Here is a 25,631-nt window from a genome sequence, read left to right as displayed (position 1 = left end):
TCTCCGAAACGTCATTGGTGATCGCAGTGCATTCCTGAGGAGGGGGATAACCATTATCCACTACTTAATTCTGATTGGTTACCATGGCCAACATTTTTTTTACCTCTTACACCCACGTATTATAGCGCTTTGTAAGCTTTATATTTTGAATTTGTTACATTAACGACATTTATATACTTTATCTCACACAGGTGATTATCAGTTTTCAGTTTATTATCTAGAGATTTATTAGCCTATTTTTTCTTTTTATATTGCTCGTACTTATATTTTTATCATTTTACTTTATATTTTGTTATCTACTTATTTTATTGTTTTTGTATGGTGCGATAATTTTAGCCATGGTTGCCTTTAATGAACCAGCGGATCGATATTGACTTGTTTACTCATAGACCATTGTTTTATCATTTGTTTAGTATGACTAGAGCGTGAGTTATTGTTCATCTAATCCCTGAGTCCTAAAATTTTCTTCCTCCTACAAAATAGTCTTTACATTCATTTATGATTCTCACCCAATGACATCATCTACAATCTACTTCTATTTTCACATCTCCCAGATCTACGTGACTGGACGGCTCCGTTGGTCACTTTTTGCGACCATTGTGTCGCATAAACAAACAAATTTATTCTTTGTGGCTGGTGAGCCCCAACTTTTTCCAATGTACACCACAACGATAAAACGGACATTAGGCTATCCCACTGGATGTGGTTACGGCGCTCAATAACCTAATGACTACACTGACACTCACGCACAGTTCATTCGCAAGCTCCACAATGCACGTCCGATCAGCGCTCGCTGACTATGTGCTCGGATCTAAAATCTCACTCCATAGTACATCATTCCACACCAGCTCGGGGCAGTAGCTCTTTTGACTACGAGCGATGGCTCCCCATACCCCTTATCGTCTATTCTTCGTTTTTCTACTTCACAAAAGTCTTGCCACATATTTTATATTTTCTTATGATTTTTATTTTTTATTCAATGACACCATCTACAATCTGTTTTTATTTTCACATCTCCCAGGTCTACGTAACTGGACGGCTCCGTTGGTCACTTTTTGTGATCTTTGTGTCATATAAACAATAAAATTAAAAAAAAAAAAATTTTAGAAAAAAGTTATTAGGATTTTTATTTGGAATTATTATCATAAAAAATACACTTTTTCCATTTTTAGTGTAAAAAGGTAATTTTATTTCATTCAACTCTAAATTTTCTAATAAAATTTTAATTTTTTAATAATAATAATTATGATTTTTTAAATTTTTTTTATGATTTTGCTTCTTTTGAGACCCAACATGACACACTTTTGAAAATCTTTTTTTTATAATATTAGGGGCCCGGTAAGTGTTCAATGGTCTGGTGCTCCCTTAAAATTTTAAAAAGTTTTACAAAGTTGCTTGTGAGAACCAATAGAAAGTTCTAAAAATATGAACAGATCTTTTTTAGAGCATAGGGGGCAGATGGCACACCCTATATATTTTATGATATTGTGTACCAACGCATTTTCAACTGCAATGCTTCTACCACATTTACTTAAATTCTTCATTGCTACCATTATTAAATGAAACTTTTAAATCCAGTATTGTTTTATAATTAAGAACACATTTAGGGGATGTTAGCATGAAAAGTTGTTTTTACAACCATCCAAATATATATATATATATATATATATATATATATATATATATATATATATATATATATATATATATATATATATATATATATATATATATATATATATATATATATATATATATATATATATATATACTTTATGTAATTAAATGAATAAAAACAACTAAATAGCGGGACTTAAAGTTTCATGCCCGAAGGCAATCATCAGCCGTGAATACAAACAAAAAACGTCAAAAAACCTTTTAAAAAAAACTAAAAATTAAATACCGTAGAACGGATTCAGACGTGATAAACAAATCTGAATAAAAACAAAACAAGAAGCCGTTATAGTTTACTAGTCTCCTGTGTCAAATAAAGAGAGCAAGAATTTCTTTGAATGTCGACACTGAGATACAATTTCATTCTTTTTGTTTAATAAATTTGTTCCACTATGTGATAAAATTACATATTTTTCATAGAGACAGAGGTGGCATATTTTTGTTGTAAGATTATAGGGTCTGCAACGTTTAATTATTCTCCACGTTAAGATAGGTTGAATGTTTTGATCTTTCAAGCTCCAAGGCACGGCCTTGCCGTATTTAAAAACAAAAACGGTCAGCAAATGGAAAAAATTAAAAAACATATAACTAGTATCTTTAAAAGTAACGATCTACTCATCACCATCCAAGCTAATATAAAAATTGTAAACTATCTTGATGTTACGTTAAATCTAAATAACAACTCATTCCAACCTTACTGCAAACCCGACAACCAACTAAGGTATATCCACACTAACTCTAACCACCCTCCGAGCATAATTAAAGCAATTCCTCGCAATATTGAACAAAGATTATCTTCCATGTCATTAAACAAAACTACTTTCATGAATTCTACTCCACAATATGAAGAAGCTCTTAAAAAATTAGGTCATAACCCAGAGCTTATCTACCAACCACAACAAATCCAAGCACCAAAAAAACATCGCAAACGAAATATAATTTGGTACAACCCTCCGTACAGTGTAAATGTCCAAACAAAAATAGGTAACCGTTTTCTGGCTCTTATAGATTCTCATTTTCCACCAGGCCACAAGCTTCATAAAATATTTAATCGAAATTCTATCAAGATTAGTTACAGCTGCATGCCTAACCTGAAATCAATAATCAACTCACACAATCATAAAATATTGCACAACAAAAAGCAAATAGAAACCAAGCAATGTAACTGTGTAAATAAATCAATTTGTCCATTAAACAAACAGTGTTTGCTCAACAATATTGTTTACCAAGCTACTATTAATAATGAAGGTAACAAAAAAGTATATTTTGGTATTAGTCATACATCATTTAAATTAAGATATGCTAACCATCTAAAATCCTTTGCTTCAGTTAAATACAGAAACGACACTGAACTTTCAAAGGAAGTATGGAGCTTGTAAGATCAAAACATTCAACCTATCTTAACGTGGAGAATAATTAAACGTTGCAGACCCTATAATCTTACAACAAAAATATGCCACCTCTGTCTCTATGAAAAATATGTAATTTTATCACATAGTGGAACAAATTTATTAAACAAAAAGAATGAAATTGTATCTCAGTGTCGACATTCAAAGAAATTCTTGCTCTCTTTTTTGACACAGGAGACTAGTAAACTATAACGGCTTCTTGTTTTGTTTTTATTCAGATTTGTTTATCACGTCTGAATCCGTTCTACGGTATTTAATTTTTAGTTTTTTTTAAAAGGTTTTTTGACGTTTTTTGTTTGTATTCACGGCTGATGATTGCCTTCGGGCATGAAACTTTAAGTTTTTATTTAGTTGTTTTTATTCATTTAATCACATAAGGTATAAATTGCTCTATTATTTTATTTTATAATATTGAGCACTGTCATACGAACAAGAGTATTTGTATTTTACACCGCAATACTAACCTCACTTATATATATATATATATATATATATATATATATATATATATATATATATATATATATATATATATATATATATATATATATATATATATATATATATATATATATATATATATATATATATATATATATATATATATATATATATATATATATCACTTGGTAGTCATGGTAATGTTGATAGAGTTTTCTACTGCCTTTTAATTAAAGTTAATGCTTTAGGAAAGGAAATTTCTTTGGCTAGGTATTTTTTTAAATTTACTTTTGGCAAGTATTTTTTTTCCCTTGAAAAACTTTTTTTTTCTTTAAAATAATGGTCACTTTAAAACTTTGTTTTTCCTGTTGATTTATTTCAAAAAAAAAATTCTTAGTATTTTAGAAATAGTTTATTGCTAGCCCTCATAACTTTTTTTAATTTTCTAGTTCTTTGTTCTAATTTTCAATTTTCTTTTTCAATCTTACATTGTTTTATACTTTTTTTCAATTTATTTGACCATTAGATATTTTGAGTTTGGCAGTTTTACTGGATATTTTGATAATATTGCACATTGAAAGCAGAAAAAAGATTTAGGGGTTGATGAAATTCTTCCATATTGTGTGTTTACAATAAAGGATGTTGATATAGAACTTGCTTTAAAAAAAAGAAAATTTTGGACACAAAACTAAGAGTGGTATTGGATTAGGGATTTTATATATATTCAGTAATTTTATATATATATATATATATATATATATATATATATATATATATATATATATATATATATATATTTATGTATGTATGTATGTATGTATGTATGTATGTATGTATGTATGTATGTATGTATGTATGTATGTATGTATGTATGTATGTATGTATATATATATATATATATATATTATTTACTTAAATTTAAAAAAAAATGTTTTGTTTTTTTATAGGTAGCAAAAGTTGTACTCACAAAAGCAGAATTTTTAATCCTTTGATATATAAATGCAAAAGTGGCTTAAATGAGAGTTTGAAAAAACTAATAATTGAGCTTGATAAAAACAATTTTGTGTTTGCTACCATTTAATTGCTGCTTGTCTTCTGAAAGACCAATTGTGGGAGGGTGTTAATCAAGGAAACAAAAAGTTAGTATTTAAGAAAATTCCTTTATTATAATTTTTATTATTTGTTAATTTCTTTATCAATTTGTTGTAGGAGTTGCAACATAATGATTTGCATTGTGGAAAAAAAGTGGTTTCAAATAATATTGGCATCACAGATTCTATTAATAAGGTATTTTGAATAGTAATTAAATTAAATCAAAATTTGATATGTTAAAAGTTTTTTTTAAATCTACTTTTTTCTTTACTTTAACAGAAAACAACACAATTTTTGTTTCAGGTTAACTTGGTTCAGCATTTTACCAAAAGAAACAGTCTGTATGAATAATTTTGTGGTGAACTTTTTAGTCATGGCGTTCTTGGTTGGCATGTTTGAAAACCATCTCTAAGTATATTTGTTATGAACAATTACAATCACAAAAATGGGAATTTTCAAGTAGGTTTAAAATTTGTTTTATTATGCAAATAGATTTATAAACAGTATATAAATATACATTTATATACATATTACATTTGTAATTGTTATTCAAGTTTTATATTTTTATGTATATTGTAATTGTTATTCAAGTTTTATATTTTTATTTTAAATTAAAAAATCGTATTGCTGCCTATCCCAAACCTTCAAATTATTAATGGCAAACATTTTAAACCATTAAATCAGTATAATAGCAGATTTAAAAATTATGTTTGAATATATATATATATATATATATATATATATATATATATATATATATATATATATAAATATATATATATAAAATAAAACAAAATATACACTATGTTTATAAGTAATATGTTTAATGTAATAAAAATTTTAAAAATTTTATTTCTAAATAAGGATAAAGAATTTGTTCATGTAAAAGCTGAAGCAATGTGTTCTACTACAATATACAACTGCTCCTGTAAAACATTCTCATCATGTGTTCTTTTTTCAATCAGAAAATTTGACAAATGTAAATAATTGCTGTCATTGTCGTCTGTTAAACCAGCTAATACAATTGCTTAATAATCCTGATTTCATCCCAGAAAATAGCTTATTAAACAAAAAAAAATTATAGATAGTTTAATCTCAAATCAAATGTTTTTGAGTTAACTTCAAAATCTGAAGTTGAAAGATATTCGGTAGTTGCTGATTCATGTACTTTTATTACAATTTTTGAAATTTCAAAATTATCTCGCAAAGTAATAAAATGTCACGATTCATTATGTCAAATATCTGAAGGAAGTACTCATCAAATTAATAATCTACATAATATTTGCTAATGTCCACATCTAAAAGTCTTTAGAGAATATTTTTATCTTGTTCAAAACACAGTAGAATCATTTTGTTACGACAAAGATAAAGTGATCTCTTTTGATTCTGAGTTAGAGGATAATCTACCAAGGGATAAGGTTTTTAGTTGTTTAAATTTTGTATTTATTTTTGACTTTTACGTTAATTTGTTGTATAAATTCTTGTTTTTATTAGATGTTTTTGATGTAGCATCTGGTTTGTAGACATTTGGAATTAATGCCCCAAGTAAAGAAACTGTTTCCGATGATCAATTTAATGAAAAATTTAGCAATGACATAGTAAAAAGACAGTCCGCTACCAATGGATATTTTTTTATGCCTTCTGTTGTTCTAGACAACTGTGACTGTGGTGTAAGAACATTTTTTTAAAGTTTTTTTTTAAGTTAAAATAGTTGATTGTGATTAATTTAATGAATTGTTTTTACAGAGAGAACAATTTTTTTTTTAACCAATATAACACATTTTACATATATTATATATACAGATATATACAGATACAACTCATTTTTTAGATACAAACATTTTACAGATATAACTCATTTTACAGATATAACATTTCAGATATAACAACTTTTTTTAAAATTTTTTTAAAGGGATCTCTAAATACAACCAACATGCTTTAAAATGAAAGAGTATTTTAAAAATGTTGTTGTTGTTGTTTTTTTTGCTGAATTTTAATAAGTTCATACTTACAAAAAATAGTTGCAAAATTCACTCAAAAACAATGCCATTTTAATGAATTGTTTTTTGCATCAAAACTCCATTAATAGTAATAAAAATGATTCTTAGTACATCACATTAACTTTTAAATATCGACTTTAATTTTTTCTTTAGTGTTAAAGAGAAAAAAATTTTTAAAAGTTATAACTAAGTTAAATTTTAATTAGTTTTGCAACAAAAAAGTATAAACAATATCATATAATAGAAGTCATTCAAAATTATAATTAAGTTGAATTATAAGTGCAACCAACATGGTTTACTTTACAAACTTTTAAACTTTATTTTATAAAATGGAAACAAGAACTTTTATTTTTAATTTGAAATCGGTGTAACATATTTTGTATGCACAACTTTTATGAACAGATCTAGATGAGATAATAAAAGCAGTATAAAAGTATAAAAATAAAATAGCATGAGCTAAATAGAAAATATGATATTTAAAAAAAAAAAAACCTTAATATGTACACATTTATTTTGTTTTAATACTTTTTTTTCATACTCTTCCATATGAAAGCATACGTTAATAGTACTTAGAAATCCCTTTAATTTTAATTTTAAAATTTTTAAAGTTATAAAAGTATTCTTATCATGAGTATTTAAATATTAAATGAGGTAAAACATAAGTTTTATTGTAAGGTCACCCTGCTACTGGTAACATGTAATCAATTACGACCTGCTTTGAAGCTGATGAGTCTCTTCTAATGTAATAATTCCAGTTTATGGATAGGAGATGCTTACAAACCTTGGATGTTAATCTTTTTAGTAGTACAGTCAACTTAATATCTTGAATACTTGATCTACAAACACATGATACCTCAAACTCTCTGTTTCAAACTTTTTTTTAGTTTCCTTAGTATTACGCTTGGCTGGAATTTTTTTGATCTTAAACTCACCAATATTATACTTTTTTACCAGTCCCCTGAGAGTTTCTGATATCAAGAGTCAGGAGTAGTAACAATTAAAAAAAGGAGTAACAATAAAAATACTCCGTCCTGATTTTCAAAACATACTAACGCCAGAATGGGCATCCATTTGTATTGCTTCAGTATTTCAATTCTTCATTCTACTGCAAAAATTGCTTCAATTTTTCTATGATTAATGATGATTTATTGATTGACAATGATTAAAATTTTTTTTAATTACACGCTGGGTGAGTATCTGAATCTGTTTTAACTGGTTATACAGAATTTTGCCATAAAATTAATATGTACACAGATCGTGAAGTAATTGAGTGTGATGTTTTTATGAGAAAATGTTTATCCAATACTTGTACTAGTTATTGGGATGGCTGTGAAGACTCTGTTTTTTGCTTGTCTAAATCCACTTGTGCTGGTTATGAATTAGGTAAATTTCCAAAAAAAAGCTATCCTTTTCATTTGCTCATTAACTGAGTTAATTTTTTGAATTTAAATTTCTTTCAGGTTGGGAATTTGTTGATTTTGTTTTGCCCAAAGGAGCATTCAGTGGTTTTGTCAATTTTATTCAAGCAAATACAAACGTAGAAGTACCTCATATTTGCCATTTATGTCTACACAAACATTTATTGGTTGGTTTTTTACTTGGGCCTCCCACATGCACATTGATTTTATAGAAAAATGTCATATGTGTCCAAAAAATCAACAAATACCAGTTTTGGCTTGTGATGCAAAAAAATAAAAATTAGCTTTGAAAATTCTTTTGTAAAACCTATAGAGTCAGCTGAACTTTATGAGATTGTTCCAACACCATTACGGCGACAAGATAGATCGTTTATTTTTAATTCTGAAAAATTAGATTCTAAACAGTTTTCAGGGGCTAGAGCTCATTTAAAAAAGATTTGACTTTATATTCTGTCTGTTGAATACTCTAATTATTTCAACTTTGATGCTGATACATTACATTTGAATTCAGTTCTTGTGAGTTATATTCCTGCTGATTGCGTACCGTCATTTCAGCTAATGATTTCAGAATCACCTGTTCCAAATATTTTGCGATGCTCCTATGCCAAAGTTTTTAAAATACTAGCTGCTGATAGCTCCCTTGATTCATTAATTCCATTACGATTCACTAATGAAATTGCTTGCATATGTGAACATTTTTTATCTAATCTAAGTGATTGTGAACTTGTTGTTAAGTTTTGTTATTTATTGCGTCGCTTCTCTCCTGAGCTAGCTAGATTAGTGGAAATATCCTCTAACTACAACAATACACCTTCTGGAGATATTTTGTTATTAATACAATACTGCTGTAACTTTGCGAAAAAAGTTACATATTAGTGATGTGAACCAAATAACGCAGAAGTCATTGAAGGCACTTATAATCCACCGCGATATGGTATGCATATTATTTTGAAAAGCACGGATGCCAGATAAGGAAAATGCTAACATTTTCAGCAGATAAATGTTCCAGTAATAACATGTTTGATGATATTCCATCAGAAATCTGCAATAAATTGTTTCCTCAAGTATCTAAAAAAGGTGTATCTTTTTTTTTTTTATGGTTTTGCCCTATATATGGCCATTGTTACGGATTCCATATTATTCCAGGGTCTGAGGGAAGAAAGGACCCACATGCCTCACTGTATACACATTGTATACACATCTTGAAGTTCATCATTGTATACACATCTTGAAGTTGCTCCAGAAAATATTGTGTATAACTATGCTTGCAGCTTGTCAGAGTTTTGTCACAACTGTGAATCTGGATATTTTAAAAATACCTCCTTTTTTCATGATGTATTCCATGGCTACACACATAAATGTGCTGATGTTTTTTGGTGTAATCGTTTGGGGAATTTTTATCCAATAAATTCATCTATCTGCGAAAAGTTTAATAGCTTTTTGCAGAATATAAAATATTCTGCTAAATTAATGACACAAACACATTTTTGTTTTTATCTACAATTTTTTATTCATATTTGGAATCAGCGTAAAAAAAACTTATTTGAAAAAAGAATTATTGTATCAGAATGCACTAGAGAATAGCTATTTTAGAATATTATAAATAATTTTGAATATATATAAATAATTTTGAAAATCTAAACTACCTTTCACATCGTAAGTAGATGTATTATTATATATTTTATTAAAAAACATTGTTAAAATTAAATCAAATTATTGCAAGTAATAATTAAATAATTTAACAGTTTATGTTATAGTATAAAAAATAGAATAAAAAATTGTATGCTGACTGATTGTCTTTTTCAGTTCATTCCATTAATGGAATACTGAATTAGACATTCAGATAGCTCTGTATCAACATGCTACTTGCAAATGCCATATTTCACACAGTACGATAACAGTCTAAGTCAGTCAAATAAAAGGTATGATAAATGTCCTTTACTAATTTATTAATGTTAATATTTTAAGAACTCGTTTTCTGCACGCAGCAGCCTTGTTTGTCAAAGTTTCATATTTAAAAGTTGAGAAAGGATTGTAACCACAATTTAAAAAAAAAATTTCTTTTTATTATACACCTCAGAGGTGAGTAATAGAAAGAAAAAAAGAATATTGATCTTTATATTAAATGAAATAATTTTTTTTAGATCTGTACATATTATATAATGCAACTGCTAGTAGCATGCTGCGTTAAGCTATGTGGTTGTTTTTTTCGGTATATCGTTTATTACTGGATTAAATTGAAGCAGAAAATCAGTCAGCAAAAATTGACTTTTCTTATGGTATAAGATGGCAAATTTACTCTAAATTATTTAATCATTTGTTGCAATACAATGTCGTAAGTTTCATATCTTGTCTGTTACCCCTCCTTTTTGAGTAACATTTTACTGGTAATTTTTTTTTATTTTTTTTTTTATTAACATATTGTGATTAACAGTTTTAGTTTATCTGAAGTTTACATTTCGAATAAAATATTTGTAACTTTTATTAAAAAATTTTTAGTAGGCATTTTAATGGATAACAATTTTTTTCAATCTTTTTGAAGTTCAGTTATACTAGTAACTTTAGAACATTTCTAGCAGAATAAAGTTGAATACAGTTGTTTTAGTCTTTTTATAATAATGACAAGGAAAGAAAGGTTTTATTTAAGTCACTTTCTTTGAATATTAAAAAAATATTGTATACACTAATAACGTAAATTGTTTGACAATAACTTGAGTTGTAAGCTATGATTTTTATGTTTAAATTTATCGTTATTTAATCAAATATCAAATAATGTTATTGATAATTTTATAAAATCAAGTTTTTATCAATGTTCTTTTTTTAATTGTGTTAAGAAATTTATATTAAAGTTTGAATATTGTTTATTCGTTTATCTATATTCGATTTTGACTTACTTTTTGATTGTACCCCAATCAAAAATAGCTCTAAAAATATATAAAAAAGTTGTTCTTAACAAAATAAGCAGTAACAAATAATTTTTAATATAACAAATATTGAGATTTTAGAAAAATTTCGTGCATATTGTTTGTTTTAGTTGAAATATATTATTAAAGAAATTATTGAAGAATTATTAGAGAAATGAATTATTAAAAAAATAAACCGTAGATGTGAGCGTTTATTGTAGAGTATAGGTTTTGCGTAAGTATAGCGCCTTACCTTGATATACTAAAATGTCGAAACTGTGAATAATTATCAAGGGATCGTCCATAAATTACGCAACGCAAAATATATTTTGTTAACAGAAGTTGGAGATATTAGGCTCTTTTAAGCGGCGATTTTCATTAAACTTAATGGGCTATTTTGATTTTAATTCAAATAAAGACTCTGCGAGGGAAAACTTTTGATCTTTTTTGATGGAAGAAAGGGAGGAAGAGAATTTGGGTAGGGTTTAATTAAAATAGAAATTAAATTAAGTTTTATTAAAAGTATTTTCATAATTTTATCGAAGCGCAGGGCCGTACTCAGGATCGCCCTAACTAAGAAGCATTAGTCGAAAAGTGTTTTGGATGTCGAAAAGCAGTTTGGACCCATAGTCGGTAAATGTCAAAAAAGTCTGGGCTTTGTTTTGGTCGTGATTTGGTAAAAGAATTTTCACCATACTAAACGTCTTTCAACGGCTCTGCCGTAAAAAATTCTTCATTCCTTTTTCTTCTTGCCAAAATGTTATTGGGTGCGTCGTCTGATCATTAAATACCAAGGGACCAATGACGTCATTGGTACAATGGTATTTAACGAGTTACATACAGTTATAGTTATATATATATATATATATATATATATATATATATATATATATATATATATATATATATATATATATATATATATATATATATATATATATATATATATATATATATATATATATATATATATATATATATATATATATATATATATATATATATATAAACTATATATTGGGTTGGCAACTAAGTAATTGCGGACTTCACTATATATATATATATATATATATATATATATATATATATATATATATATATATATATATATATATTATATATATATATATTATATATATATTATATATATATATATATATATATATTATATATATATATATATATATATATTATATATATATATATATATATTATATATATATATATATATATATATATATATATATTATATATATAATATATATATATATAAACTATATTTTGGGTTGGCAACTAAGTAATTGCGAACTTCACTCATAGATGGCTTTAGTTGAATTTTTAGTTTTGCTAACGTAATCGAAATGTCAAACAAATTTTGTTATTTGGTAGTTGGTACTTAGACTGTCAATCAGTAAAACAAATTTGTTGATCGGTTGTGTAGTTTTTGTTTGGCATCTGTTGAATATAGCTGTTGCTGATATAATAGAAAGAGGCTGACGAAACACATTCATCACAAAGTGATGCAAAATTACTTAAAGAAGTTAACGATCAAAGAAAAGCTACTGAAATGCGAAAACGTAGTACGGAAACTTTATCAGAAACAACGGAAAGAAATGGGCATAAAAAATGCAAGCGTTCAAAAAATACTGGTTCTGAAACTATGGTATATCTACGAGAGAAAGGAGAAAGAGATGGAGCTATAAAAAAGGAAGAGCTAGAAATAAAAAAAATAAAGTCTGCAGAATCAATTCGAAATGTTGACTCTTTCAACAACAGCAAACAATTATGCAGAAAATAGTGCAACAACAATCGCAGCAGCAAGCGACAATGTTAGAATTAATAAAACAACTTTCCAAAAAATAAATGAAATTCACTTCCAAAAAATAAATGAAATTCACAATGTGACTGATATTTTCTTTAAAAAAAACTTATAAAAAGTTGATTTTAAAATTCAAACCATAAGTGAACTATTTTTTTATTATTGTCTTATTTTTATGCAAAATATTCCTCAAGTAAAGGTGGATTAATACCAAAATAATTAGATGTCTGCAAACCATATAAACAACTTCAAACGTTATTTATTAAGGCACAAACTATATGCATTTTTTCCATAGCATTTAGGAAGAATTTTAAGTTTTTTCTGAAAGTCTAAAAATTTAAAGTAGTTTAAAACATCTCCAAATAACCATTCAACTGACTCTCTGACTTCACTCATTCTCTTGTTCCAAATTTTCTGTTGTGGAGACAACATTGCACCTTTAAAGCCTGTTTGTAAATGCACTCTAAGAGGATATGCGGTATCACTATAAATACATAAGAGATTACCTCAAGTATCAAATGAATGCTGTCCTTATAAATTTAATAAGTTAATAGAGTCAGCTAATATTCCACCATCGTATTTTTTTCCTCAAACTGGTCCAACAAAGTTAGCTATAAGGCCATTTGGAGCAACTACAGATTGTACTCTTTAGTTTTTTCCTGGTCTAGTTATTGGTCTAACAGTCCCATCTATGAATCCCTTGCAGTTTGCGAGAGGAGCTCCTTTGCGATGCACAACATCGGCAAATATTTCTAGATTAATTGGAGAAAGTCATTTTTGATTAAGTGTTATAAATAAATGAATCCGACGTTTATAGAAAAAGTTCATAACTTTATTTGAAATTATGCTTAATTGCGGAACAGGTCGTCCAAAACGAGGTGTTATATCAAGTAGTCTACATGGGTAGGAAAACCGTTTAAAAAATACATAGTGCTTCTACCGGAGTAACTTTTAACCGGTTATAACATAACTCTTGAGGTAGTTGAAGTACATTGATTGAGCGATATATATATATATCACTATGTGGAAATCTAAATTTACTTTTGCATTCATCATCAGACATGAGTTCTAAACAAAATTGCTTATAACTCCAAAAAGGTAACTCTGAATTCTTAGACAAATTTAATGTGTACGGTAGTAAAAATTCTTCGTCGCCTATGATATTTGATTTTAATGCAAGTAATAAACTATAAAAGGCCATTTTTAAATTTTTTTTATTTATTTCAAGATGTTTTCTTTTTTTTGAAACAAAAATTCGTAACTAACTTTATCTGAATAACGCAACCACAAGTCGCAACCGCTCAATTCAGACCTTTGTCGTCTCCGTTGCCTTTACAATTTTTAATATGGTAAGCTCTCTATTACTTAACCACAACTCAAATTACGTTTACACATTAGCATTAATTTTTTTTTCCATTTTTAGGCCTTACATTTTAGTATTTTTTTATTGCTGTATTGTTTGGGTGCACTGATTTTTTATTTTTGTCATCGTATTAGTATATTTTTAAATAGCCTTCTAATAATCTTTATTTTTACCTTGAAAACTGTCTAAATATGCTTTGTTAGAAAAATAACTCTCCTCTATTCTAATGTATTTTGTTTTTCCCTGAGGCGTTCACTTCTCGCGAGTAACCATTTGACAAATTTATATCCCAAATATTTCAAATAACTTGTAATTACATTGTAGTTGTAAAATAAATACTTTAAAAAAATGAATGTTCGTTGTTACTTTTTTTACATATATATATTACAATTGATTTTCAATTTCAATCAAAAACTCTTGCATAAAAATCTAATAAAACAAAATACGAAAGCTAAATTCTAATTTTTCTAAACAAAACTATTTCTATTTACGTTTTTATATGACACACTAATCTGTATCAATTCTAATTATTGTCATACTTCATTGTTATCAAACTCAACATCAAATATATATATATATATATATATATATATATATATATATATATATATATATATATATATATATATATATATATATATATATATATACAAATTAGTAAAAACACTTATCTATATTTCGTCTACAGTCTGTTTCGCCTTTGTCAGGTTCATCAGGATGGCTTTCTGATGAACCCGGCAAAGTTTATATAAGTGTTTTTACTAATTTATTATTGGTCTTTTTACTTACTAATTTATTATTGGTGGTAGTCGGCTAAAAAGATCAGAAAAAAACGATTTTTCGAAAATTGCATTATTTTAAACAGTAACTGTTGCTGAGTCTAAAATATATTTTTTATTTATATAACTTTTAAACGCGACACTTTAAAAAAGTCACGTTTAAAAAGTTTTGAAAAAGTATATATTAATAATTTATAAAAGTCATTTTATAAAGTAAGGAAAATGAATTTTTTAATAAAAATTACAAATATTTTATTAAAAATGTAAACTTCAGATAAATTAATCAAGACATAATTTTTTCTAATTTACTTCTTTGCTTTATATGAAAACTTTTATAAATGAATAATATATTCTCAAAGCTTCTTAAATGTGAAAACGTTTTTTCCCGTGTACTCTTTATATATATCTTCACACGAGAAAAAAAAATTTAGAAAAAAAGATTTATTTTAACAGAGTACTTTTGTATTCACTAGCCATGCTCATAGCAACGGCTAGTTAAAGTTAGAAATAAAAAAGAAATTAAAATACAAAAAAAGAGCAACTAGGGAAGGGTTCGATGATAAATACAATGACGAGGAGAGACAGTAGATTTTAACCTGTTTATATAAGACAGGGTTTTTAACCTGTTTATATAAGTTTGCATATTCAATATTTTAAATTTTATAAAATAAAAACTTTTTCAACAAAAAATTTTATCTCATGACGTTAATCTACATGAAAGGAATAAAATTGCAAAAAATTAGAATTTAATACATTATACATTTTTTGAGATATCTTTGCCAAGATTTTAGCATATTTTAGGCCTAAAACCACCTGTTTTTGCCTAAAGTTTATAGGAAAAAAAAAAAATTGTTTGATACAATAAAAAATCAATTGAAATATTGCCAGATACAAAAATAATTTTTTATCAGTCTAACACTTTATGAACACCCACACATATTTATTTATATAATAAATATATATAAATTATATATTGTTAAGGTGCTCTAGAAGTCCTAATCAATCAATTTAACTTCAATCGTTAAATTTGCACTTTTAAAAATTTTTTAAAAAAAACATTAGCAAAATGATGGAAACTGTTTTACAGACGCACAGTATGTATTTTACGATATTAGATAATACTTTCCATAGGGAAATGTTAAAAAACGAGCGTGCCTTCATATACAGTAATACCCCACGCCTTCTAATTAATTTACTTTGACTACAATAAAAAATGTTCACGGTATGTAAAATTCACTGATAATAGCTTTTAACTTCACAAAAAAGAGCGGAAAGCAATTAAGTTAAAAGAAAATAATCGCGGAAAAAAGAAAACGGACTCCTACTTCTGCTTTTAAATTCAAGTTTCGGATTATGTATGCTATTGACGTCCCTGTAAAATTATGGAAACTTAAGGGAGTTAGTTAAGGGAGTATTCCAAAAATTCCGGGTATTTGTTCAATTTCTGGGGAAAAACCATCTATATAAAACAACAGCTTTTATATCCTAGGTAACATTTTGTGATCGTAGGTAACATTTGCTTATACTCGCCGTATTTAAAATGAAATTTAGCAATTTTCCCAATAATTGCCAGAAACCTATTTGGAATAAAAAAAAATCTTTTACCCCCCAGACACAGACAAAACTGCAAACAATATTTTAAACAATATGATATATTATACAAAAGATAATGAATTTTTCAATATCAATGTATGCTTGAAAATCTTCTTACTATCTCATTGTATTCAACAACGATAGCTCTTAATTTCTCACGATGAAAGTTTTCATCAGACACAACAAACATTCTCTGTTTAGGGTTATATAGACTACTTCATATGCTCTTGTGTAATCGATGCATATCGATGTACTTTTCTAGATTGAATTTGATTATATAAAAATCTTTATTGCAATTATATCTTGGATATTTAGTTTAAATGGAAAGATGGACTCCACAAACTTATCTACTTTCTAATAGAATATATCAAGGTCCATTCCAAAATAACATCCAGCATCTAAATCAAACAATGGTTAACCTAATATTAAAATATTAAAAGAATAACACTAACATATTTGTGTATTTTAACATTATGTCTAGAGATCGGGTATATCGCCCCGATAATTGTAAAAAAATGAATTTAAAAAAATCAGCTCCAAAAGCGTTTGAAAATTAAAAAATTAGCTGAATTCATTAAACCTCCTCATTATTTTGAATTAATAGATTAATTTAAAACATATATGATATTTATAGCGTTTGAAAATTAAAAAATCATTAAACCTTCTCATTATTTTAATATTAATTTATTTTAAAATATTTAAATAGGATTGCCAATTTCATTTAAAAAAATTATTTTAAAATATTTAAATAAGATTGCCGATTTCATTAAAAATAGTCAACTGTTATCAATTAGAGCCCTGTAAAAGATAAGAAACAAAGATTTAAAACGTTATTCTACATATAGATTCTACATATTCAATTTGGCAATATCCAGTTGGCTATTGAAATTAATACTATTTCAAAAAATATTCAGTTGAGTCTATCAAAACAACTTACATTATAGCCGGATAATAGGTTTTTTTAAGTAAGATTTTTATCAGTAAGGAAATCAACAAATTTGCATTCAAGGGGTAGGAATTATGTTGATTATTTCTTCAGTCAATTTCGTATCTAACAAACACGGATTAGTGACATTCTTGAAATATTGCATCTACCTATAAGATATGCTATGAAATTGATACTTTCCAAATTTAACTCCTTTGTTATTAATATGCGCATCGTTAATTATATTACAAAAATATTTAAAAAAAATTAAATTGGATTTTAAATCACGCTTAGGAAATAAAGTACTTATCTATAAAGTTGGTATGTTTCAGTCAAACCACTACACCCATCCCTAGATAGTCAATTAATGCATACACACTAGAATGCGCCTATACCAGTATAAGTATGAGCACTCTGTTGCGTGAATCCCTAAATAAATCACTTGATAAATCAAAAAGAAATAAAAAAACAAAAAAGCAGTATAAAACAACCAAAAAAGTTAAAACAAGAACATTCTTAAATAAAATAAATATATATAATAATATATATTAGTTAATATTTTTCCCCAATAAAAACAGCACTTTTAAACAAAATATAAAAAAGTGCATTTTTTCTCATTTTTATAGCAGTAAAACCAATTTTTTTTTAATATATAAAATGATTACTATTTTAAAATTTTAATAAAATTTTGCTTCATTATAGACTCAGGTTGACATACTATTAAACTAGAATATAGGGCATAGTTGGATCCAAGATCCAGAACCAAATACATTGGTACCCGTGCCATTTTTTTGAAAGCCTGATCTGGATCTATTTGGTTTGAGTATTCAATTCCATGTTATTTTTACATAAAATTACATATTATGTTCATATTACGTACCATTATAGCCTACACATAGTTTTAAACTGTTGCACTATGAAGCATATTATTTCAAAACAATATAGAAATACAAATTTAAAATGACTTTCCAAGAATTTGACAGCAATGATCCTGTTTGGGAGCATTTCTTAAAGTGCAAATAAACAAAACTGCTCAAAGCAAAACTTGTAACGCAACTGTAACAATCAAAGGAGGCTTCACGAGTGTGATGCAAAAAAAGATAACGTACATTTTGTACAAGCAAAAAATACTATAGCTAATATACTAACAGATCTTATTGCAATTTATGGACTTTCAACGTTGTTAGACATTTAAACTATTGCTAAAATTAAGAGGTTATGAGAATTTGCTTTAGCCATAGGATAAAAAGACTAGGGGTGTCCCGGATAGGTTATCCGGCCGGATATCCGGGTAGGATTTGTATATTATCTGGTATCCGGTCGGATAATAAAATAATCCAGTTAGTTATACTGGATATTTCATATTTATCAATAATAAATAAAAACTTGTATAAGCTATTGCTGCAGTTTTAAAGATGCACACTTTAGACATGATCAAATCATTTGGTAATTGATAGAGTTATAGAACCTAAAACACAAACTTTAACGTGTTCATCTTTTTGAATAATCTAATAATTAATTTAAATTAAATGATTCAATAAAAAATTGTTCAAGTTGAATTAAGAACTAACTGTACAGAAGAACTACAGATTTTATCACTAACTTATAAATTTATTTGCATTATAATGTATAAACAACATTTCTCCGCGTTGAGGTAACAGCCTTGATTGCTTTTTCTCATAAATATTTCCATATTCAGAAAACAATCTCTCTGAAAATACAGAAGATGCTGGTGGTGCTAATAATTTAAGGGCTAAATTTTTTAGCAGTGGAAACTTTTCTTCATATTTCCAATAATTTAAAGCATCATTGTTTTTATCTATAATAGATTGATTAAAGAAAACATCAACTTCTTGAGCAGCTTGTACAATGGAGACTTGATCTGAATTTATATGACCATCATTTTCTGAAAAATGATTACAAATGAAGTTACAAAATACAAATTTTGTAAAAATATTTTTAAAATTAAGATAAAATTGGCAAAGCAATTTTTATAAACAACTTACAAAACTTTTACAAGAATTAAATATAAATATGACATTTACATCAATTATTTATAATATACAGTAAAATGTTATAATAAAATAATAATTGAATGAATTTTGATAATAATAGTAAAAATTGATAATTTTATTTAGTTTTGACGAACTACTAATAAACGACAGGTTTGTTGTAAATTTTCATAGAAACAGAAAAAAGTTCTTACCTTCATTTCCTTCATATTTCGCAAGTTCTAAAAAGCATAAATCAAAGTCATTCTCTGTCAAATCAACTTTCTTTTTTTTGGCTGTTGGTGTTAAATGATTGGAACTAGTAGCAATATTAATAACTTCTGGCAAAAGTTCATTTTCATTTCTTTGATTTTTCACTACAGTATCTAATAGCATTGATCTTGCTTGCTTTCTTTTATCAATAGGAAGAAATTTGAGCTTGTAGCGAGGATCAATAATGGTGAATAAGACATATCTCTCATCATTTGTACTATCTAGAAGATGTTTTGTTATTTGAACTGTATCATCTTTTTGATCAACTTTTGATAAAAATCCTTGTAAAGTATATATATTTGGAACTACCGTTGACAAACTACAAACATCAGAACTCATAAACTTAGTAAGTTCATAAAAAGGTTTCAAAATATGCAATAGACTTTCAATGAGTTTCCAATCATTTGATGTGAATGTTGGCAGCTCATTATGATCAGCTAAATATATTTGAACTGCTCTTTTAAGCTTCGGAAGTCGTTCTTGCACTAAAAGCTGTAATAACTTAAATTCTGTACATGCTTTGATGAATGATTAAAATGGCCTGCTATCCTACGTGCTTTCGCTAATAAATCTATTACTAATCTTTGGGATAAAACTGCATCCTTAATCACAAGCTGCAATAAATGAATTGTGCAATGAACTGATGTTATTTGAACTGATGTTATTTACTTCCTTGAGACATATTAGCAGCACCATCTTTAACTAAACTATGTCTTCTTTTTGAATTAATTTCCCAGCTTTCTAACATATTGATGAGTTTCCCAGCTATATATATTCCTGTGTGAGATTCTGGAAAATGTGAAGCATAGAGTACAGCATATTTGCGTTCAAAAGTACTTTTTATCCAATGTCCTGATAAAGAAATAAATGTTTCATTAGATGAGGAACAAGTCCAAATATCAGAAGTGAAACTTATGGACTGTGATTTTTGAATTTCATTAAAAACTTTCTTCTTTATATCATCATACAATTGAGGAAGAGCATTCCCTGAAAAAAAATGTCTGCTTGGGATTAAATACCTAGGCTGTATATGAGCCATTAAACTAATAATCCATCATCTTCAGTAATACTGAATGGTTGGTTATCTAAAGCGATCATCATAGCTATTTTTTTATGTATTTGCTTTGACTTTTTATCATTAATATCCCATATCTTCTTTGATGAAATACTATCTTCGATAGACATTTGTTTTTTTATTTCACACATTTTTTTTAAAATTAGCATGCTACCTTTTGAACATTCTTGTGGAGTTGAAGATGCTGAAGGTTCAATATTATTTTTTCTTTCCTCTTCATACAGTTTTAAACGAAACTTTTTGGCGTGATTGTGCAGTGGTGTTATAGAAAACGATTTTTGACTAGAATTATTCGATTCTCTGCTTATCTGTTTTCCACATGGAATGCAAATTGCTATCGATTCAGAAGGATCATTTATTTTAAAAAGCTTCCAAACAAAATTTGTCATTGTAGAATCTTTACCGTGGTGATATTTTGTAATATTTGGTTTAATAAAATCAGGGATGCCGAGTTCAAAAAGAACTCCGGCTTTATATCTCTATTTTTTCCAAGTCTGTAGTGTCCAGAAGCTCTAAACATGTTTGTTGACTTATTATCTGTTATAATAAAAAAATTCATGAGATTCAATGACTTGAAACTTATTTTTTTTTAAGCCCATAGTCCTGGAGTCCTTGCCGCCATTATACCTAAGGACTCCGGGCTCAAAAAACGATTATTCCTCTAACCCAAAAGTCTTGATTTTTTTCCTATTAGTAGTCCATAAACTTATTTATATTTTTAGAGCTCCTGGATACCAAAAACTAGGATAAAGTAATCTTTTTGTGACTTTTAAATCCGGAGTCCTTTTTGGGACTCCGCATCCCTGAATAAAATACCTGTTGAAGGTTTTGTATATAATAATTATCTGGCCGGATAATTTTAAAATATCCGGTTATCTGGTCGGATAATTAAAACAAGCTACCCGGGACACCCCTAAAAAAGATCTAGTTCAATTTCCACTCAAAATATTTGATTGGATCTTGCTAAAAACATTAAGGCTCTATTAATGGCTGAATTAAAAGACACGAAAACTAATAATATCAGATGAAAACGCATCATTATAGTGTGCACACCAATCGAAGCCTCTATAATCTTAGACGTGTTGTCAGGAATATGCCATATAAAAAAGCTGAATTTAAACTGAAATTTAATAATGATATTGTTGGAACAACTACAGATCTGTTATGCTTAAATTTGTTAGTTTAATCAACCCACTATATCACATCTGCAATACCAGTGCTTGTGATGAATAAAATTGCTTAGCATGATATTTTGCACTCATGAAACTGGAAAACGTTATTAATGAGTACGATTATGCACGCTTGGCATTAAGTCTTCGAAAGTGATATTCTGGGTTGGAAAATGGTTCCCATCAGGGTCATCAATAAATTATGGACGGAGGTATGGGGAGGAGATCAAGTTTTAATATTATAATTTAAGTTATAAAATTAAAACTTGATAGAGTTTTGAAAAATCAAAAAAAATTTAAGTTTTTTTGTCCCACTTTCCGAATTTGCAGTTTAAAAATTCGATCTTGCAGTTTAAAGACTCGAAAAAAAACTCAAGTTTTAACTTTATAATTTAAATTTTCTTTTCTTATTTGGACAAACATGTTTTGAAAATAGTAAACATTCCAATCTTCTGTTAGCAGTAATAACTTCATAACTTTCACAATATTTGCTGTAAAAAATACAAGAAAAAAAAAAAAAATAAGATTCTCAAATTTTGATTTGAGCGGTGCTCAAATATGGTTGAATAGCCCCTGTAAATATATATATATATATATATATATATATATATATATATATATATATATATATATATATATATATATATATATATATATATATATATATATATATATATATATATATATATATGTATATATATATATATATATATATATATATATATATATATATATATATATATATATATATATATATATATATATATATATATATATATATATATATATATTTACAGGGGCTATTCAACCATATTTGAGCACCGCTCAAATCAAAATTTGAGAATCTTTTTTTTTTTTTTTTCTTGTATTTTTTACAGCAAATATTGTTTTTACAAAAAAAAGAGGCTGATTTTCTGCTAAAGTTTGCTGGAATGAGGGGGTACCGCCACCTAAATTTTTTCCTAGAATAGACCCTGATATATATTTATATATATATATATATATATATATATATATATATATATATATATATATATATATATATATATATATATATATATATATATACTTACACTAATATATTTATTAAGTATATCATCAATTATATAAAAAATTATTCACTTGATAATTTTTTATCAAGCGCCTGCATATAACAATATTTCCAAAATATGCATACTATGCCTACAAGAAAAATTTGAATTAATTGCACATGCAAATCAAGAATGCTCATTAAACAAAAAATCGAAATTAATTTCTAAATGTAGGCACAAAAATAAGTTTCTTCTAAAAAACTATAAAAATAAATGAGTTCAAATAATATTCACATTAACCCATATAAACCCATAATTTTTAAAATGTGTTTCTTGTCTTTATTTGGTGTGATTTAGGTCCAAATGAACAATATTAATCAACTGTTTCATAATTTTTTATATACTTAAGTGAATATAGGTGAAAATATAGGTGTCAGTTTAAACTGACACCTATATTTTCAGGAGGGTACAGGTTTTCTCACGTGTCATATTTGGCTATGACAAGAAGAATAGTCAAACTCTGAAACCAGGAATCACATGACAATGTTAACTGATGCAGCATAACTCACAGTGACGTTTTATAACTGTTATTAATTATTTCACAAGGCTACCTAGCGAGTGAAAACTGCCCGTTTGACGCAAAAGTGTTCAGAAACAACGAAATGGATGCAAAAAATATCATGAACTTTTAAATAGCACATAATAACTATAATGTCACATTAATGTTAAGTTGCAAAGACTATATTTCATTGACAAAAACAGGCATCAGTTATTTGCAGTGGAATGCCTTAAAGCAACCAGGATGCAGTCCCACATTGCACTTCTCACATTAGAAGACTGATGTGCCTTTGCAGCCGAGTACCACACATCGACGCTGTGTACCCTGAGCAATCCAGTGATCTGTAGCATCTGTGCGTACTTCAGTAAGTACTCGTCGATCGACTGCTACACGAGGTGGCGGATACGGCACTGAATTCTTTTTCATTGATAGTGTCTGCACATAGGTTTGTGAAATCTGACGTCGAAATGACAGCAGATCATGCTCCGGGGCGCCAGGTATTTTCTCCAGCATACGGTACAGCTGGAAGGCGTTCTGAACGGCCAAATCAACACAAAATCTAAATATTGGCCAATACCATTTCTTTGATCGGTGCTGAATCATATAGCAAGCTAGATTTTGGTCTAGGCGGTCCACACCGCCCATCCCATAATTGTACAGTTGTATTACTGAAGGCTGATCAACGTCTATGCGCTTCTTCTGTGCTGATGAATATCTCTTAGCTTTGCGAAGTGGTGCGACACCAGCGTAAGTTGATGCGAATGTCACAACCTTACTGTCATGCCAGCGTACCAAGCATACATTAGCCTTTTGATCCAGGGCAACGTCATGCGAGCCACGAGGCAGCTTGTCCATTGCTTTGATGTTTTTCAATGGCGCACCTTCAGTTCGGTTAGAACTGAGAGTGCCCGTGGCGGCCATTCCTCTATCCGCTAGTAAGCGCAACAGTCGTGGGCTGGTAAAGGTTGTCAAACACAATGTGAAAGAAATTACCGTCACGTTTTGATAAATCTTTTGTGAGATTGACCACCACCGATCCACCGAGGCTGAGATCTTGATCTGTCGTGCCGGCACCTTGATATGGGTAGAAATTGATTACATATCCCAAACGAGTTGCTGCCACCCACATCTTATACCCGAACTTGATGGGTATGCCATGGATGTATTGCTTTGCACCGTGTTTTCCGTAATAAGGGATCATACTTTCGTTGATACTGATGATTTGTTCAGGCTGAAAGTTTGCCAGGCAAGCAGCATTGATGGACTGGATAAGAGAGCGGACTTTGGCCAACCGGTCAGTCATATCAAGTTCGTTGTTATTGGCAAAATGTATATTACTCATTATGGAACTGAATTTATTGCGTGACATAGCGGCCGACACCATGGAATTGTGTACATCCCCCGCAGTTTCCCAATACATAGGGCGACGAGGCAGAGGAGCGTAGCCGCTTATTAGAAGAATCGATAGGAAAAGCTTGAGTGATGTAATGTCCAGATCAAAATTGTCATGACCTTTTTGAGCAGCGTATTCTTTGCTTTCGTTGCATATTCTGTGTATTATTTCTGGTGTCATAAACAACTCAAATAATGACACTGGTGACAGATGGTTTTCTACTTTAGGTGGGGGTATGGTCCATGGAAACTTTTCCTTTCTGACGGCCTCCTTGAAGTCGCTTTTGACCCATGACGGTTTATACGGAACTTGTTTCTTTGTTCTCTTGTGCTGCGGACCCTGTTCCACTATATCATCTGCAGTGTCCTGTGTATTATTTTCTGCATTGTCCTCCTCTGCAGTGTCTTCTGCACCGTCCGACTCTTCCATTCCAATAACATCAGTTCCATTGGGTCTTCGTAGTTTCATCGTCGCTTCCGCCAGAAGTTGATTACGATTGAGACTGTTTGGATCTCCACACACCTCATTCTCATCACCAGAATCTTCGTCAGTGTCTGCACCAGAGGTTATTGGAGGAACAATTGATATTTCGGCGCTCTGAAGACATTCATCGTCTGTATCTTCAAGCAATTGTAGCACCTCATGAAGCCGGTACCTGCAAAATATATGAAATTAGTTATTACTTATTTATTTGCTCTGATGTTGAAATGACGTAAAAGTATTC

The 25,631-nt window shown here is 28.3% G+C and overlaps 1 protein-coding gene and 1 non-coding gene across 3 annotated transcripts in view; one reads left to right on the top strand and one right to left on the bottom strand.

The window, feature by feature from the left end:
- Positions 1-5,424: 5,424 nt before the first annotated feature.
- LOC136075166 (uncharacterized) lies at positions 5,425-8,997 on the top strand. Its single transcript, XR_010635720.1, has 2 exons — positions 5,425-7,999; positions 8,077-8,997. It is a non-coding gene; the product is annotated as an uncharacterized LOC136075166 (transcript).
- A 7,537-nt stretch (positions 8,998-16,534) lies between these two features.
- Positions 16,535-25,631, bottom strand: part of LOC136075165 (piggyBac transposable element-derived protein 3-like) — a 9,642-nt gene continuing 545 nt past the window's right edge. Inside the window, exons 2-3 of one of the 2 annotated variants that reach the window (XR_010635719.1) lie at positions 17,429-17,845; positions 16,535-16,889 (exon numbers count right to left, since the gene is read on the bottom strand). Coding sequence is in view for 1 of the 2 variants with exons in the window: in XM_065787543.1 (XP_065643615.1) it covers positions 24,440-25,562 (1,123 nt within the window). In the remaining variant the exon portion in view is untranslated. Of the gene's footprint in view, positions 16,890-17,428; positions 17,846-23,249; positions 25,563-25,631 lie in introns of those variants that run through there. The other variant, XM_065787543.1, reaches the window with a different exon arrangement.

Source organism: Hydra vulgaris, chromosome 01 (genome assembly GCF_038396675.1).
Source record: "Hydra vulgaris chromosome 01, alternate assembly HydraT2T_AEP".
NCBI lineage: Eukaryota > Metazoa > Cnidaria > Hydrozoa > Anthoathecata > Hydridae > Hydra > Hydra vulgaris.
This window is presented reverse-complemented; position numbering and strand designations above follow the sequence as displayed.